We start from the raw sequence: 12,637 nt of genomic DNA, 5'->3' as shown, positions 1-12,637 counted from the left end.
CCAGTTCTGGGGAAAAGGCGCCTGGAGCCGGGTCGGGACCGCGCCAGCATTCCGGGGCCCCCTAAATCACTTCGCCTGACAGGCAGCGGGTGGCGACGGCTGTGAGGCACGCCACGGGCCCCCGCCCCTCACCTGGCTAACCCTGTCACCTTCCTCCCCAGCCCCCACCGCCCCGTCCCACAGGGTCTGGGCCAGGCCATGCAGGGCTCTCCGCTCCAACGCCCAGGAATTTGGAGCCGGGCTTGTGCGTGGGGGCCTGGGTGTGTTTGCCACACTGTTGGCTTTGGGGACAGGCCCGGAGCAAAAATGGCTGGTCACACGCAGCAGGGAGGGCCCGGTCTACACTCGAGGGTGGGTCCGTGTGTGTGGACTCCTGCCCAGATGTGCACGATGGCCAGTATACAACCCTGGCCAGGCCTGCCCCCCAACCCCAGTGTACCTCCTTCTGGCCCCTGCCTGACACCCGCTCACTTCTGCCAGGGACAAGCTGGCGCCCTCAGCCTTGTCAGGCCCGGCTGGCGCCTGCATGCGCCATGCAGGCTTATCTCGCAGGGTGGCTCCCGGGGACAGACTCCCGACACACGCGTACACATGGGGTTTATTTCCAGCCGCACATGTGTCCGCCCGTCCCAGGGCTTGCAGTCGGCGGAGGTCACACCTTGGGGCTTGGAAACAGCTGCCAGCCTTCCAGCTGGCCCATCTTGACCAGGGCGGCCATGGTGCCCAGGTACACGCAGCTGGTGGCTCCGATCCCATAGCTGTGAGCTGTGGGAGGGGAGGGGGCGAAGTCAGTCACTCGCAGCCACAGCCCGTGCCCACCCCCGAGCCACGTGGAGGGCAGTGCGAAGGCCCTCGTGGGCCTGAGTCACCTCAACTTCCAGGAGGCTCAGGAGCAGGTCTGGGCTGGGGGAGCTGGCTGTGCACAGCCCATCCCACTCCCTCCCCGTCCCACTGCACAGGGACAGGGAGGCGGGGCAGGGGAGGGAGCCCCCAACCTCCACAGGGCTCCTGGTGAGAAATGGGGCCCCCAGGGCCTCTCTGATGGCAGCCCTCATCCACCTCGGGGGCATCTGGCCTCCATCTGCCCCCACAGGGCAGTCTACAAGGCTGACGTGGAGCCACTGCCCGGGGTGGGGCGGAGAGCAGCCCCTGGCCCTGCACTGCTTTGGGTGCTGGGAGAGGCCTGGCACTGGTGGGGGGTGGGGGGTGGGGGCTGGGTGAGCGGGCATCTTGGCATTCCAGCATTGGCACGGCACACGCAAAGTCCCCGGGGCAGAGCGAGAGCCAGCGGGGTCCCCCTCCCCCCGAGGCTGGTGCAGCTGGGACAGGCCCAGGCAGAGGTCAGGGCTCACTGTGACCACTCACTGCGTGCTCCCAGGGCCAGGCCTCCGGCACAGCCCCCGATGAAGTAGTTCAGGGGGTCATCCGGCTTCTCGCGGACCTGGGCGCTGACGCACGACGCCAGGCCGAATATGGCTCCGATGGCAGCTGCGGGAGATGAAGTTATTGGTGAGGGGACCGGGGTGGGAGGAACCCCTCGAGGAGAATTCAGGAGGCCCCAGCAGCCCTACCCGGTGCCCCCCAAGCCCAGACCACGCGCACCTGCAGTGAACGTGTGACGTCCGGCCCGTGCCACTCCCTCGAGGACGGTGCCCGCAGGATTGAGTGCGAGGCTGTAGGCGGAGATGGCCAGGCCTAGGAGGGAGGCGAGGACCACTCGGTGCTGTCCCTGGCCCAGCAGGTTCCTCGCTCCCCCCTTCCCCTCTCCTTAAGCCACGCAGGGCACGTGCCACGGGCTCCTGGCTGCCATCAAAGGCTCCATTATCTCGGCGCCCTGGGGTTCCCGGGCTAATCCTGGTTGGCAGCCATCTCCTTGCCTCCCTGGCCGCGTGCCCGGGGTTGCCAACACCTCCTGCCGCTCCTGCCCCCCTTTCCCCGCTGGCGGCTCGGGCCTGGGCCCGTCCCTCACGCCTGGATGCCTTGGCCGCAGCCCATGCCCTCCTGGCCTCGGCAACCCGGTCAGTGCGTCCCCTCGCCGCCCGCCCAGGGTCTGGCCTGGGTGAAGCCAGGGTGGGCGCTGGGGTGCCCGCCCCCCCATTCCTTGCCATGAAACACCACAGTGCTCCCCATCTTGTCCTCTCCCTACTGATCCCTAACAAAGCCCCCGCTGTTGACAGGGACGCTGGGGGGTCAGCACAGCCCAAATGCCATGGGATGACGGGGTGGGGGGTCCTTTTCTCAGCCTGGGTTCCACCCCAGGCCCCCAAACTCCGGCTTCCTGGAACACACAGGATCTGGGGGGCCTTTCCAGAGGCAGTAAAGCTACTGTTTTTTTTTTTTTTTCTTTAATTACAAACAACCAGCACTGTGACCCACGACCCCGCCCACAACACTGACACCAGATCCCACACTGGGGCGCTGGTTCGAGTCCTGGCTGCTCCATTAGGGGATCCCGCTCCTGGTCAACGCGGCTGGGAAGGCAGTAGAGGCTGGGCCGAGGCCGGGGGTCCCTGCACCCACACGGGAGACCCAGATGGAGCTCCCGGCTCCTGGCTGCAGCCTAGCCCGGTGCCCTGGCAGATCTTTGGGGAATGGACAACCAGACAGGAGATCACGTTCTCTCTCCATCTCTGCCACTGTCTTTCAGGTCACTCTGTGAAAACATTTTAAAAATGGTCAATTTTGGGTCGGGCGAGGTAGCCTAGTGGCTAAAGTTCTTGTCTCGCATGCACTGGGATCCCATATGGGTGCTGGTTCGTATCCTGGCTGCTTCGCTTCCCATCCAGCTCCCTGCCTGTGGCCTGGGAAAGCAGTGGAGGACGGCCCAGAGCCTTGGGACCCTGCACCCGCGTGGGAGACCAGGAAGAAGCTCTTGGCTTCGGATCGGCTCAGCTCTGGCTGTTGCGGCCACTTGGGGAGTGAACCAGTGGATGGAAGATTTTTCTGTCTCCTCCTCTCTGTTTATCTGACTTTCCAAGAAAAATAAATAAACCATGAAAGGAAAAAAAAAAAGTCATTTTTAAAAAATTCATGTAAGAGTCTGCCACCCACTGGGTCACTATGCCCTCCCAGGTGACAGCAAGGGCCGGGCTGGCCCGGGGGCCCCCAATCTGCCCAGGCCCATCCAGCACCCAGTGTGGGGCCTGGGCCAGCCCTGGGGGCTCAGGACCGTGTCACCCCAACAGGAGCAGCACACTCCCAAGAAGCGTGCGGGCCCCACCACCCCACATCACCTCCAAGTCCTTGCAGGGGGGACGGCAGACCTGCCACCTCACGCCGTGACTATGGCACAAGGCCGAGGACAGCTCCCTGCACCACATTCCCCAGGGATCCCCAAACACAGGGATCCGAGGCACTCTACCGCCCAGGGGCCCCCACAGCAGGTCTGTCCCAGCCCCCCATGACTGCACTTTGAGAGACATACACCTGCTTGTTCCCCCGGACAGCACAGTCATTCATTCAAACAGGCTCCCCATTCATTCATTTGGTCAGTTGTTGCGCACTCCCAGATACTGGCGCTCCTGGGGTGCTGGGAAAGTTGTGACGTGAGGCTCCTGGCCACCAAGCAGCACCCTATGTCAGGCAAGCACATGGAAAGCACCCCGTTTCCCTCAGGAGAGGCCCACAGGGGAGCACCCAGGCCAGGGAGCACTGCTAACTCTCCTGCACTGGCCACTGGGGGGCCACGCACCCCACCACCCACTCTGGCCCTCCCTAATCCACCAGCCGTGACTCTGGAAGCCCACCCCTGCCTGCCTGCACCGTGTAATGTGCGTGGGCAGGCCTCGGGGTACAGCAGGACCAGCCCGGGACACTGGCTGGCATCCCACAAGGGAGCGACCGTTTGAATCCTGGGCGTTCCCCTTCGGATCAGGCTCCTGCTAACACACCTGGCATGTGGCAGAGATGGCCCGAGAGCCTGGCAGACCAGGACTTGGCCAGGTCCCTGTGGCCAAATGGGGAGTGACCCAGCAGAGGTAAGATCTCTTCCTTTAAACCCCACTGCTCCCTCCCCGCGTACCCCTACATTCAGCCTTGGCCCTTGCCCCGGTCAGACCCCAGGCTGCACCCCCGGGGTCCCCACTCAGCCTTGGCACCCCAGCACCCACCCGTGGGCGCCCCCAGGCTGCACCCCCGGGGGCCCCACTCAGCCTTGGCACCCCAGCACCCATCCGTGGGCGCCCCCAGGCTGCACCCCCGGGGGCCCCACTCAGCCTTGGCACCCCAGCACCCACCCGTGGGCGCCCCTGGCCCCGGACAGACCCCAGGCTGCACCCCCAGGATCCCCCACTCAGCCTTGGCACCCCAGCACCCACCCGTGGGCGCCCCTGGCCCCGGACAGACCCCAGGCTGCACCCCCAGGATCCCCCACTCAGCCTTGGCACCCCAGCACCCATCCGTGGGCGCCCCCAGGCTGCACCCCCGGGGGCCCCACTCAGCCTTGGCACCCCAGCACCCCTCCACGGGCGCCTCTGGCCACGGACAGACCCCAGGCTGCTCCCGCGGGCCCCTCGCGCCCCCGGCGCTCACCCGCGGCGCCGCCCAAGCCGGTGCTGGCGTAGGCCTTGCGGTGGCAGTCGGTGCCATCGGGGACGTCCGTGAACTGCCGCAGCAGCGTGGCCGCCATAGTCCCCGCGCCCAAGGACAGCCGGCACTGCCTCTCGCGAGACCCGCAACCAGGGCGCAACTTTATTAAGGAGGGGCGTGGAAATGGGAACACGAGTCTTGCGCCTGCGCGTTGCAGGCTTTGGCGTCAGGGCGTTGCCAGTACTTGTCCCGGAGCGATAAACGGAGGCGGACGGCGAGCGGGAAAGACGGGCGGGCGCGGGGAGCCGCTGGGACCGAGGCTGCTTCTCCGCAGGCCCCGGTGAGGACCGGGAGGTGACTATGGGGCGGGGATGGGCGCCCTCCCCGTGCCAGAACCCATAAGGGGGCGTGGCCGGGCCCTACGGCCAATCGCCATGCCCGAATCAGCCGCGTGCGACTATTTGGGAGAGGAGTCAGGGCAGGAGGCGGGGCTTTTTGGGAAAGGGACCAATCCCAGAGCTAGGATATGAGCCCAATTTGTGGTCGCGTCAGCTTCAAGTCCGGAAGAAGCGTGCGCTGGGTTCAGGGGCGTGTCCCTCTGCATCTTGTCCAATCATGATCGGCGCCGCTCCAGGGGCGGGGTTTGACGGTGCCGGGAGCCAGTAGGGATGTCGGGCAACGGGCCGCAGCCAATGGCGGCGCGGTGCGGAGGCTCGGGGCGTGGCCTCCCGGGGCGGGGCGGCAGCGCGCGGCCGGGGTGATGGCGGCGCCGCCCGCCCTGCAGATCCGCGAGGCCAACGCGCACCTGGCGGCCGTGCACCGGCGGGCGGCCGAGCTCGAGGGGCGCCTGGACGAGGCCGAACGCACGCTGCGCGCCCAGGCCGAGCGCCTGGCCCGCCACGACCAGCAGCTGCGCGCCAAGGACCGGTGAGAGGCCCGGCGGAGGCTGGAGAGGGCGGACGGACGGGCGGGCGGTCACGTCCACCTCAAGGTGGGATGGCGAGCACATTCTAGAAACTTGGGCTGGGGAACGTTGGTGGGACACAAGGGCGCATGATGGGACTTAGACGCCAGAGATGCCTTCCACCCCGGGCATCAGAGACCACCTACCTGGGGGTGGACCGGATCGTGCCGATACTTTAGTTTTCACTCCCCGAAAGTGCACACGGCAGCCAGGCCCGCTGCATCGGGGCTCCGTCCGGGGCTCCCCCCCGAGGGCGGCAGGGGCCCACGCACCAGAGCCATCACCTGCTGCCCCCCGGACCCCGGACCCTCCAGTGTGGACGGCGGGCAGGGAATGCCACCAGCACCCCTGGCCCTAAGGGTGGGCGGAGTTGGGAATCTGGGGTTAGACGCATAGGGGTGGCACAGATCTTGGGGAGCCCAGCACCCTGACACTCTCGTTCCCCGCCACCCCAGGGAGATCGCCGCCCTCCAGGAGCAGCTGCTGACCTCGGAGGCCGCCGTGCACAGCCTGCAGGCCGCCGTGCGCCAGCGGGACGAGCTCATCGGGCAGCTGCAGCCCCGCGCCCAGCTGCTGCAGGACATGTGTCGCTGCCGGCCACCCTTGGCCGGGCTGCTGGCCGCACTGGCGGAGGCCGAGCGCCTGGGGCCCCTGCCGGCTGCTGACCCTGGGGGCCCTGGGCCGCCCCTGGCCAACAGCAGCAGCCGAGGGGAGGAGGGGGACAGCGAGCAGCTACAGCCTGAGGCCCTGGGGACCACGGTGTGAGCTCCGGGCACGGATGTCAGAACTTGGAGGCTGCGCTGGGGCTGTCTGGACATGGTGACCAGCACTTCTCAAACGGGGCGCTCAGACTGAAGGCACAGGCTTAACCCCAAGTTAAGAAAAACAAACCAACAACTCTTTTACCCACGGCTGTCTGGAACGGCAGCAACATGCAGACTTGCCCTGGGCTCCAGGCTGGACCTGGCCCAGATGGCTTGCTCCGCTGGCCCATCCCTGCGAGGCTGCCCGCCCAGCCTAGACATCCCTGTGGGGGGCTGGGCGGCTGGTGTGGGCACCCGGCTCCACACCCACCCTGTCAGAGCCCAGGGTTAGGGTTCTCTTACCTCTTCCTCCCACACCAGAGCTGGGAGCATTCAGCCATTCTGCACTGGTCCCCTGTGTCAGCTGTCAGCCTGGGCTGGGGAGCAGGTGGGTGAGGCTGCCTCAGGGCCTTTGCACAGGGTGGCCCAAGCTCTGCACCGCCCGCCCGGTTGGCCATCTCCAAGACTTTTACTGTCATGGCGTAAGCTCCCTGAGGGCGGTGACGTGTTTCACCAGTGCCTGTCCCAGCCCGGGAGTGACAGCCAACAACCTACACCCTCTTATACCTCCTGAAATGCTATTTTCGTAAGCCCTTGTTCCTACAACTGTCTCTCCGTCCCAGGTGCGCAGGGTGCCCTGTTTTCTGTGAGACCAGGAGAGGAGAGAGACCTGTGCCTTGCCTGCGAGCAGCCCGGGCCCGGCTGCCTCACTCAGGGAAGCTGTCCTGCCAGGAGATGGGGAAGAGCAGCGGCCACTCGCCGCCTCCCTGTCTGGCAGTCCTATGGTGGTGCCTTGGCGTGGGGACAACGGCCCGTTCTCCGTCCAGATGAATCCTGGAGCAGGCAGGCCGTGGCCTGTGCGTGCTCAAGAATAAACCGGATAAAGAATAAGCTTTTCTGGCCTGGGTCCTCAGCCTTTCTTCCTGGTACTGGAGCTAGGGGTGGCCAGTCTGAAGGGGCCCACTGGGAGGTTAAGCAACCCCCTTCACACACACAAGTGCTTCTGGCTCTGGGGAGAGGGTGGAGGGGTTCCTGCTGGAGTCCCCCCTCCCTCCTACAGGGATGCCACAGTCTGTTTTTCTGCAGGAAAGGCCCCTGGGAACATTCAGGAAGACCAAAGACGCCAGTTAGACGGCCAAGCCCGGGGACCTGGGTTTGACCCTGGCAGATGGGATTCCTGCTTCTCCCGTGAGACCCAGATCGAGGTCTGGGCTCCAGACTCCAGCCCCGGCCCAGCCTTGGCCATCAGACATGTCATAGAGTGAACACTGAATGGGAGCTGTCTGCCTACTGAACAGCTTGCAAACCAATACATGAAGCTGTGCTCCACATGTGTATCAAAATAATCTGACAGGGGCCCAGCACAATAGCCTAGTGGCTAAAGTCCTCGTTTTGCACATTCTGGGAATCTCATATGGGTGATGGTTTTACTCCTGACTGCTCCACTTCCCATCCAGCTCCCTGCCTGTGGCCTGGGAAAGCAGTGGAGGACGGCCCGAAGCCTTGGGACCCTGCACCCGCGCGGGAGACCCGGAAGAGGCTCTGGTTTCCTGGTGTCAGATCGGCTCAGCTCCAGCTGTCGTGGCCACCTGGGGAGTGAACCAGCAGATGGAAGATGTTCCTGTCTCTCCTCCTCTCTGTATATCTGACTTTTCCAATAAAAATAAATCTTAGGAAAAGAAGTCTGACAGGAGGCCCCACCCCGTACATGTCGGTTTTGCAAGGCAGCAGCACTGTTGGCCGTCTGGAGGGACAATGCCACTCGGCTGGCCCCTAGGGGTGGACCTCTGACCACATGGCCTGCCTGCCGTGTCCAAGGTGGCGCCAGACCCTGTGTGGGGTCCCCAACCGTTGAAGACGCATGAGGCCTGCTTCAGGCCGTCTCGGCTGCTGTGAGAACAAGACCACGGACTTGGGGAAGCTACAAAGCAAATGTTATTGTAGCTCTGGTCCAAGGCTGACGGGCTGCCCCTGCAGGAGGCTTCTTGTGGCTCGTGAGGCGGTGTGGGGCGTGCGTGGTCAGACGCAGAGCACACACACGTCCCAGGAATGGAGTGACCCACAGACCACCTGCTGATGGCATGACTGGGTGAGCCGACACCTCGGGGTGCCACCCCAGCCGCCTGCTCTCGGGGGGCTGAAGGCGAGACCCACCTCTCCTGGGGGAGGCAGGGACATGCCACAGGCAATCCATGGCAGAGCTGCCTTCAGCCCGTCTCCTTCAAAACCTCAGCCAATCTGTCGAGAGCCCAGGCAGGGGAGGCGACTGGCACTGGGTCACCTAGGAACTGTGCCTTGAGCTGCCACTGGACACGGCTGCACTGGGCCTGAGCGAGCAGGGCAGTGTGCCAGCCCAGGCACTGCTGCCTCCACCCTCCTGGCGTCGCGGCTGGGGCCCCTCCCAGTCCCCGGAGAACACCCCTTAGCAACAAGCCGCACGGGGCAGAGGACACGGAGTGCGAAGAACAACAGATTGGACTGTGGGACACACACAGGCCAGGTGCGTGAGCAAGAACAGGCCACCTGTGGGCTGGGAGGGGGCTGAGCACCCAGCCTCTGGCCCTGCTGGCCGCACGGGAAGCCCCATTCTTCCCCAACCCCTTCTAGCTGCCCACAGAGCCCCAAAGCAGCATGGACACGGCGGACACCAGCGTGGAGAAGCTCCGGGCACAGTGTCTGGCCCGCGGGGCTGCCGGCATCCAGGGCCTGGCCAGGTGAGCCGTCCTCTCTCATACACGTCGCCAGGCTTGGCCTGGTGCCCACCAGCCAACCCCATCCATTCCCTGACCCTCCAGGTTTTTTCGCCGCCTGGACCGGGATGGGAGCCGGTCCCTGGACGCAGGGGAGTTCCAGAGGGGCCTGGCCACACTGGGGCTGGTGCTGACCCAGCCTGAGGCTGAGGCCGTGTGCAGACGCTGGGACCGTGACGGCAGCGGGGCGCTTGACCTGGAGGAGTTCCTGCGGGCGCTGCGGGTGAGTGGCCGCCTACTGCGCTGCCCCACGTCCCCTGGCACCGGCGGTCCCTGACAGGCCCACGTTCTCAGCCCCCCATGTCCCAGGCCCGGGAGGCGGTTGTTACAGCTGCCTTCGCCAAGCTGGACCGCAGTGGGGACGGAGTGGTGACGGTGGATGACCTCCGAGGGGTGTACAGTGGCCGCACCCACCCCAAGGTGCTCAGCGGGGAGTGGACAGAGGAAGAGGTGCTTCGCCGCTTCCTGGACAACTTCGACTCCCCGGAGAAGGACGGGCAGGTGGGTGGTGCGCAGGGGGACCCCCTTCCCAGGGCAGCTGCCTGGCCTCGGGCGCCCCCTCACAGCCCTTCTACCCTCAGGTCACGCTAGCCGAGTTCCAAGACTACTACAGTGGCCTTAGCGCTTCCGTGGACACGGACGAGGAGTTTGTCGCCATGATGACCAGCGCCTGGCGGCTGTGAGCGGCCCTCCTCCACCCTACCCCTGCTTACCGGGCAGGGGTGGGGGAGGCGGCTGTGAGGCCGCAGAACCTGCTCGGCCAGGTCCCCTGTGGGGCCACTCCTCCAGGGGTGCTATGCCAACAGAGGACCCCAGGGAGAGGGGCCTTCCCTGCCCGCACCTGCTCTGCCACCCTGGGGGCCCTGCTGTGCGCAGCCTGAGGGGCTGCCCTGGTTTCCTGAGGCCCCTGGGGCACGCAGGGGGCCAGGTTTTAGGTAAAAGTTTTAATGTAGTTCCCAAATACATTTCATTTGCAGTCTCACATAAATGTTTCCAAACACACGAGGGCATTGTTTGCTTTTGTCACTGGTGGCTAAGGCTTCAAAGCAGAGGCGTGTGGCCCAGGCAGGCCGCTGCTGTGTCCCCCGCTCAGGCCTGCTGGCTGCTGGGCAGGCCCGGCCCCCGGCCAGCGCCTGGCCAACCAAGGGGAAGCTGGGAGACTTCCTCCAGCCTCTCAGTGAGGCTCTGTGCACGGGACCCCCCTGCCTCCCTGGGGCCCGCTCCTATTTGCGCTGTGTGCATGGAGGGCAGCCTGTGGTCTGTGGCCAGCCCCCCCCCCCACCTCCTCCAGGAAGGCCCCCAGCCCCAGACGGTCTCAGGAATGGCCAAGAGCAGGCCGCAGGTGCCAGATGCTGGGTGACCCATGTGACATGGAGGCGGGCGGTGTGGGGGCTACAGAGACAATGTGGGGTGCCCTCTGCACCCCGACTCAATCTGGGGAGCCCAGGCCCGCTGGAGCAGGGACCTCAGGGAGCTGAGTGTGACCCTCCCCGACCCCGAGAACATCATCATCCCAAAGACCAAAAACAAAGCCTTTGAAAAAACCAAAACCAAACCAAACGTACGATCTGTAAAATATAAACCCCCAAATCAGAAGCTGGGAACGGGAGATCACGATGGTAGTAAACAGAACATCCACCGGCCTGTGCGGACCACACTGCGGGGCCCAGAGCTCGCGGCGCCCCGGCCCCCCGGCAGGGGGAAGAAAGGAGGTGGCCCAGCCCAGCCAGTGAGAAGCCGTGACAAGTCTAATGTGCCGTTTCAATTCAGGGGAAGCTCTTTTGTTTGCTCATCAATATGATGAGGGCTCACGTCCCCAACCACAGTCAGGCAGCTCCCGAGGCTCCTCCGGCCCAGGACGTGTGGCTCCGCTGAGGCCGACCCCGCCGGGTGTGCTGCTCGTGGGGAGAGGCGGGTGGTGGTCGAGCGGCCAGAGCAGCAGCCCCGAGCGCCGTGGCCCCGGCCGCTATGTGCTCCCGGCTGTCTGGCCCTCGCCTTCCTCACCGGCACCTGTGGAGGCAGGGGCCTCGCTCAGGGGCTGCCCGAAACACAGCCCACTGCGCCCGCCTGGCCCTGGGCAGCCCGAGGCTCACCGGCTGCGGCCGCTCCCGAGGGAGCCAGCATGTTGTCGTCGTCACTGTCGTCCTCCTCGTTGGACGGGGCAGCCCCCGGCTCAGGGGCTGGCGTCTTGGCCTCCTGTTCCTGCTCGACTCGGCTGCGCAGGGCGAGGATGCGGTGGTGCAGGGCTGCGTACAGCTGGCCCGTGTCCTTGGAGCTGGCCTGGGGAGGCAGGGGGCTGTGAGGCCCGTGCGCATCACTGGTCCAGGGGACCTGGCACGGGGCACAACCTGCCAGGTGCCAGCTGACTGCAGCCCCGGCTCTGAGTCAGGTGGAACCTACATGAGTGGAGTGGGGAGGCAGCCCAGGACCCGGCCCCCATGTCCCGGGCACCTGCCCATGGAACCCAACAGTGGACTGACGCCCGTCCACTATGGGCTGGCCTCGGGTTGGACTACACCCCCAGGGTGAGGCTCACCGAGATCAGGAAGACCTTGACCCCCTGGTCCTCCGTGTCCATGGCCGTGATGCGGATGCTCTTCTCGCTGGCCTTGTCAATCTGCATCTGCGCCCAGAGCTTCGTGTTGAGGATCAGCCGCAGGCTTCCCTGGGTCCGCATCACTGCAGATGACGACAAGGTGGCTCAGTGCTGCCCTTGCCCCACATGGCCACTGTCCGCCTCAGTGCTGCCCGCGCCTCCCACGGCCACTGGCAGGCTGAGGGAGGGCCGGGGCCAGCTACGTGGGGCTCTCCTGCCTACCCTGCCCCAGGGCCTTCAAGGGCCATGTGGGTCAGCAGCCACAGGCCGGTGCCTTGAGGCCACAGGTAGGTCCATAGGGCTGTGTGGTTGCCGGAAGGCCAGCCCCATGACAGCACTTCCCCCAGGTTACGACGTGGAAGCAGCACTCGGGCACGTGACAAACGCCACCGTGGGAGCTGACCCCAGCCGTTTGCATTCTTGAGAGAAACTGCTGCTTGCAGTGCCCACTAAGAGAGGGACAGGCTCTGGGCTGCGGGGCACGAGACAGGCCTGCCTCCCTGGAAATGGCCTATTTGCCTTCCTGCTGGTTGGGGCTCCTGGTGCCTGCTCCCAAGGCCCATGAAGAGGGGATGTTGGTGGCACCTCACACAGGGAAGAGAGAAAGGGAGACTTCAAGGAGAAGCATGCCTGTGGTGGGGGCAGAGCTGTGGCCACGTGGGGGCGGGCTGCGGCCCGGCTCTGGTCAGAGGGACACTGCCACGCCCAAGGGTCTGAGGGCACCATTGGGCACAATGCACGCTCCCGTGGAGGCCTGCAGAGGCTGAGCGGGTGGGCAACGCAGCAAGATGTGGGCTCCAACCAGGCTAGCCCGACGGACAGCACTGCCCCACGAGTGGGTGGGGAGCCCATGGACAAGGACAGGGCTCAGGCGGGCAGGGGTCTCCTGGCCATGAGCAGAGAGGCCTGCAGGGGCCGCGCTGGACGTGTGATCGCCTCCTGCCCCTTCCCACCACAGAGCGGCCACCTATTCCCACCAAGGAGCTCATGAGTTGAC

The 12,637-nt window shown here is 65.5% G+C and overlaps 4 protein-coding genes across 10 annotated transcripts in view; 2 read left to right on the top strand and 2 right to left on the bottom strand.

The window, feature by feature from the left end:
- Positions 1-580: 580 nt before the first annotated feature.
- Positions 581-4,658, bottom strand: NDUFA11 (NADH:ubiquinone oxidoreductase subunit A11). The gene is made up of 4 exons (XM_004595601.4): positions 4,531-4,658; positions 1,603-1,695; positions 1,366-1,488; positions 581-765 (listed from the first exon to the last, which is right to left on the bottom strand). Exons 1-4 carry the CDS (start codon positions 4,625-4,627, stop codon positions 653-655), a joined length of 426 nt encoding a protein of 141 aa, XP_004595658.1. The 5' UTR covers positions 4,628-4,658; the 3' UTR covers positions 581-652.
- Positions 4,659-5,198: 540 nt separating this feature from the next.
- On the top strand, positions 5,199-6,531 carry VMAC (vimentin type intermediate filament associated coiled-coil protein). Its single transcript, XM_058657818.1, has 2 exons — positions 5,199-5,454; positions 5,947-6,531. Exons 1-2 carry the CDS (start codon positions 5,288-5,290, stop codon positions 6,254-6,256), a joined length of 477 nt encoding a protein of 158 aa, XP_058513801.1. The 5' UTR covers positions 5,199-5,287; the 3' UTR covers positions 6,257-6,531.
- Positions 6,532-8,607: 2,076 nt separating this feature from the next.
- CAPS (calcyphosine) lies at positions 8,608-9,874 on the top strand. Its single transcript, XM_004595599.2, has 5 exons — positions 8,608-8,794; positions 8,902-9,008; positions 9,090-9,267; positions 9,339-9,545; positions 9,626-9,874. The coding sequence occupies exons 2-5, from the start codon at positions 8,926-8,928 to the stop codon at positions 9,725-9,727; spliced, it is 570 nt and encodes a 189-aa protein (XP_004595656.2). The 5' UTR covers positions 8,608-8,794; positions 8,902-8,925; the 3' UTR covers positions 9,728-9,874.
- A 924-nt stretch (positions 9,875-10,798) lies between these two features.
- RANBP3 (RAN binding protein 3) overlaps positions 10,799-12,637 on the bottom strand; it is a 32,957-nt gene continuing 31,118 nt past the window's right edge. For all 7 annotated transcript variants that reach the window (XM_058657809.1, XM_058657813.1, XM_058657807.1 and 4 more), the window contains 3 exons: positions 11,581-11,723; positions 11,138-11,324; positions 10,799-11,054 (listed from right to left, as the gene is read on the bottom strand). In XM_058657809.1, coding sequence (XP_058513792.1) covers positions 11,011-11,054; positions 11,138-11,324; positions 11,581-11,723 — 374 coding nt within the window. In that variant the 3' untranslated portion in view covers positions 10,799-11,010. The remainder of the gene's footprint in view (positions 11,055-11,137; positions 11,325-11,580; positions 11,724-12,637) is intronic.

This window comes from Ochotona princeps, chromosome 33 (assembly GCF_030435755.1).
Source record: "Ochotona princeps isolate mOchPri1 chromosome 33, mOchPri1.hap1, whole genome shotgun sequence".
Classification (NCBI taxonomy): Eukaryota; Metazoa; Chordata; class Mammalia; order Lagomorpha; family Ochotonidae; genus Ochotona; species Ochotona princeps.
The sequence above is the reverse complement of the archived record's forward strand: the minus strand, read 5'-3'. Positions and strand labels throughout refer to the sequence as shown.

Coding starts and splice junctions, on each gene's coding strand:
- NDUFA11 (XM_004595601.4), bottom strand. CDS start 4,627: ATGGCGGCCACGCTGCTGCGGCAGTTCACGGACGTCCCCGATGGCACC. Junction 1,696..4,530: donor CGGCTTGGGCGGCGCCGCGG/GTGAGCGCCGGG, acceptor CCTCCCTCCTAG/GCCTGGCCATCTCCGCCTAC. Junction 766..1,365: donor CCTGGCCCTGGGAGCACGCA/GTGAGTGGTCAC, acceptor CCCCTCCCACAG/CTCACAGCTATGGGATCGGA.
- VMAC (XM_058657818.1), top strand. CDS start 5,288: ATGGCGGCGCCGCCCGCCCTGCAGATCCGCGAGGCCAACGCGCACCTG. Junction 5,455..5,946: donor CAGCTGCGCGCCAAGGACCG/GTGAGAGGCCCG, acceptor CCGCCACCCCAG/GGAGATCGCCGCCCTCCAGG.
- CAPS (XM_004595599.2), top strand. CDS start 8,926: ATGGACACGGCGGACACCAGCGTGGAGAAGCTCCGGGCACAGTGTCTG. Junction 9,268..9,338: donor AGTTCCTGCGGGCGCTGCGG/GTGAGTGGCCGC, acceptor CCACGTTCTCAG/CCCCCCATGTCCCAGGCCCG. Junction 9,546..9,625: donor CCCCGGAGAAGGACGGGCAG/GTGGGTGGTGCG, acceptor TTCTACCCTCAG/GTCACGCTAGCCGAGTTCCA.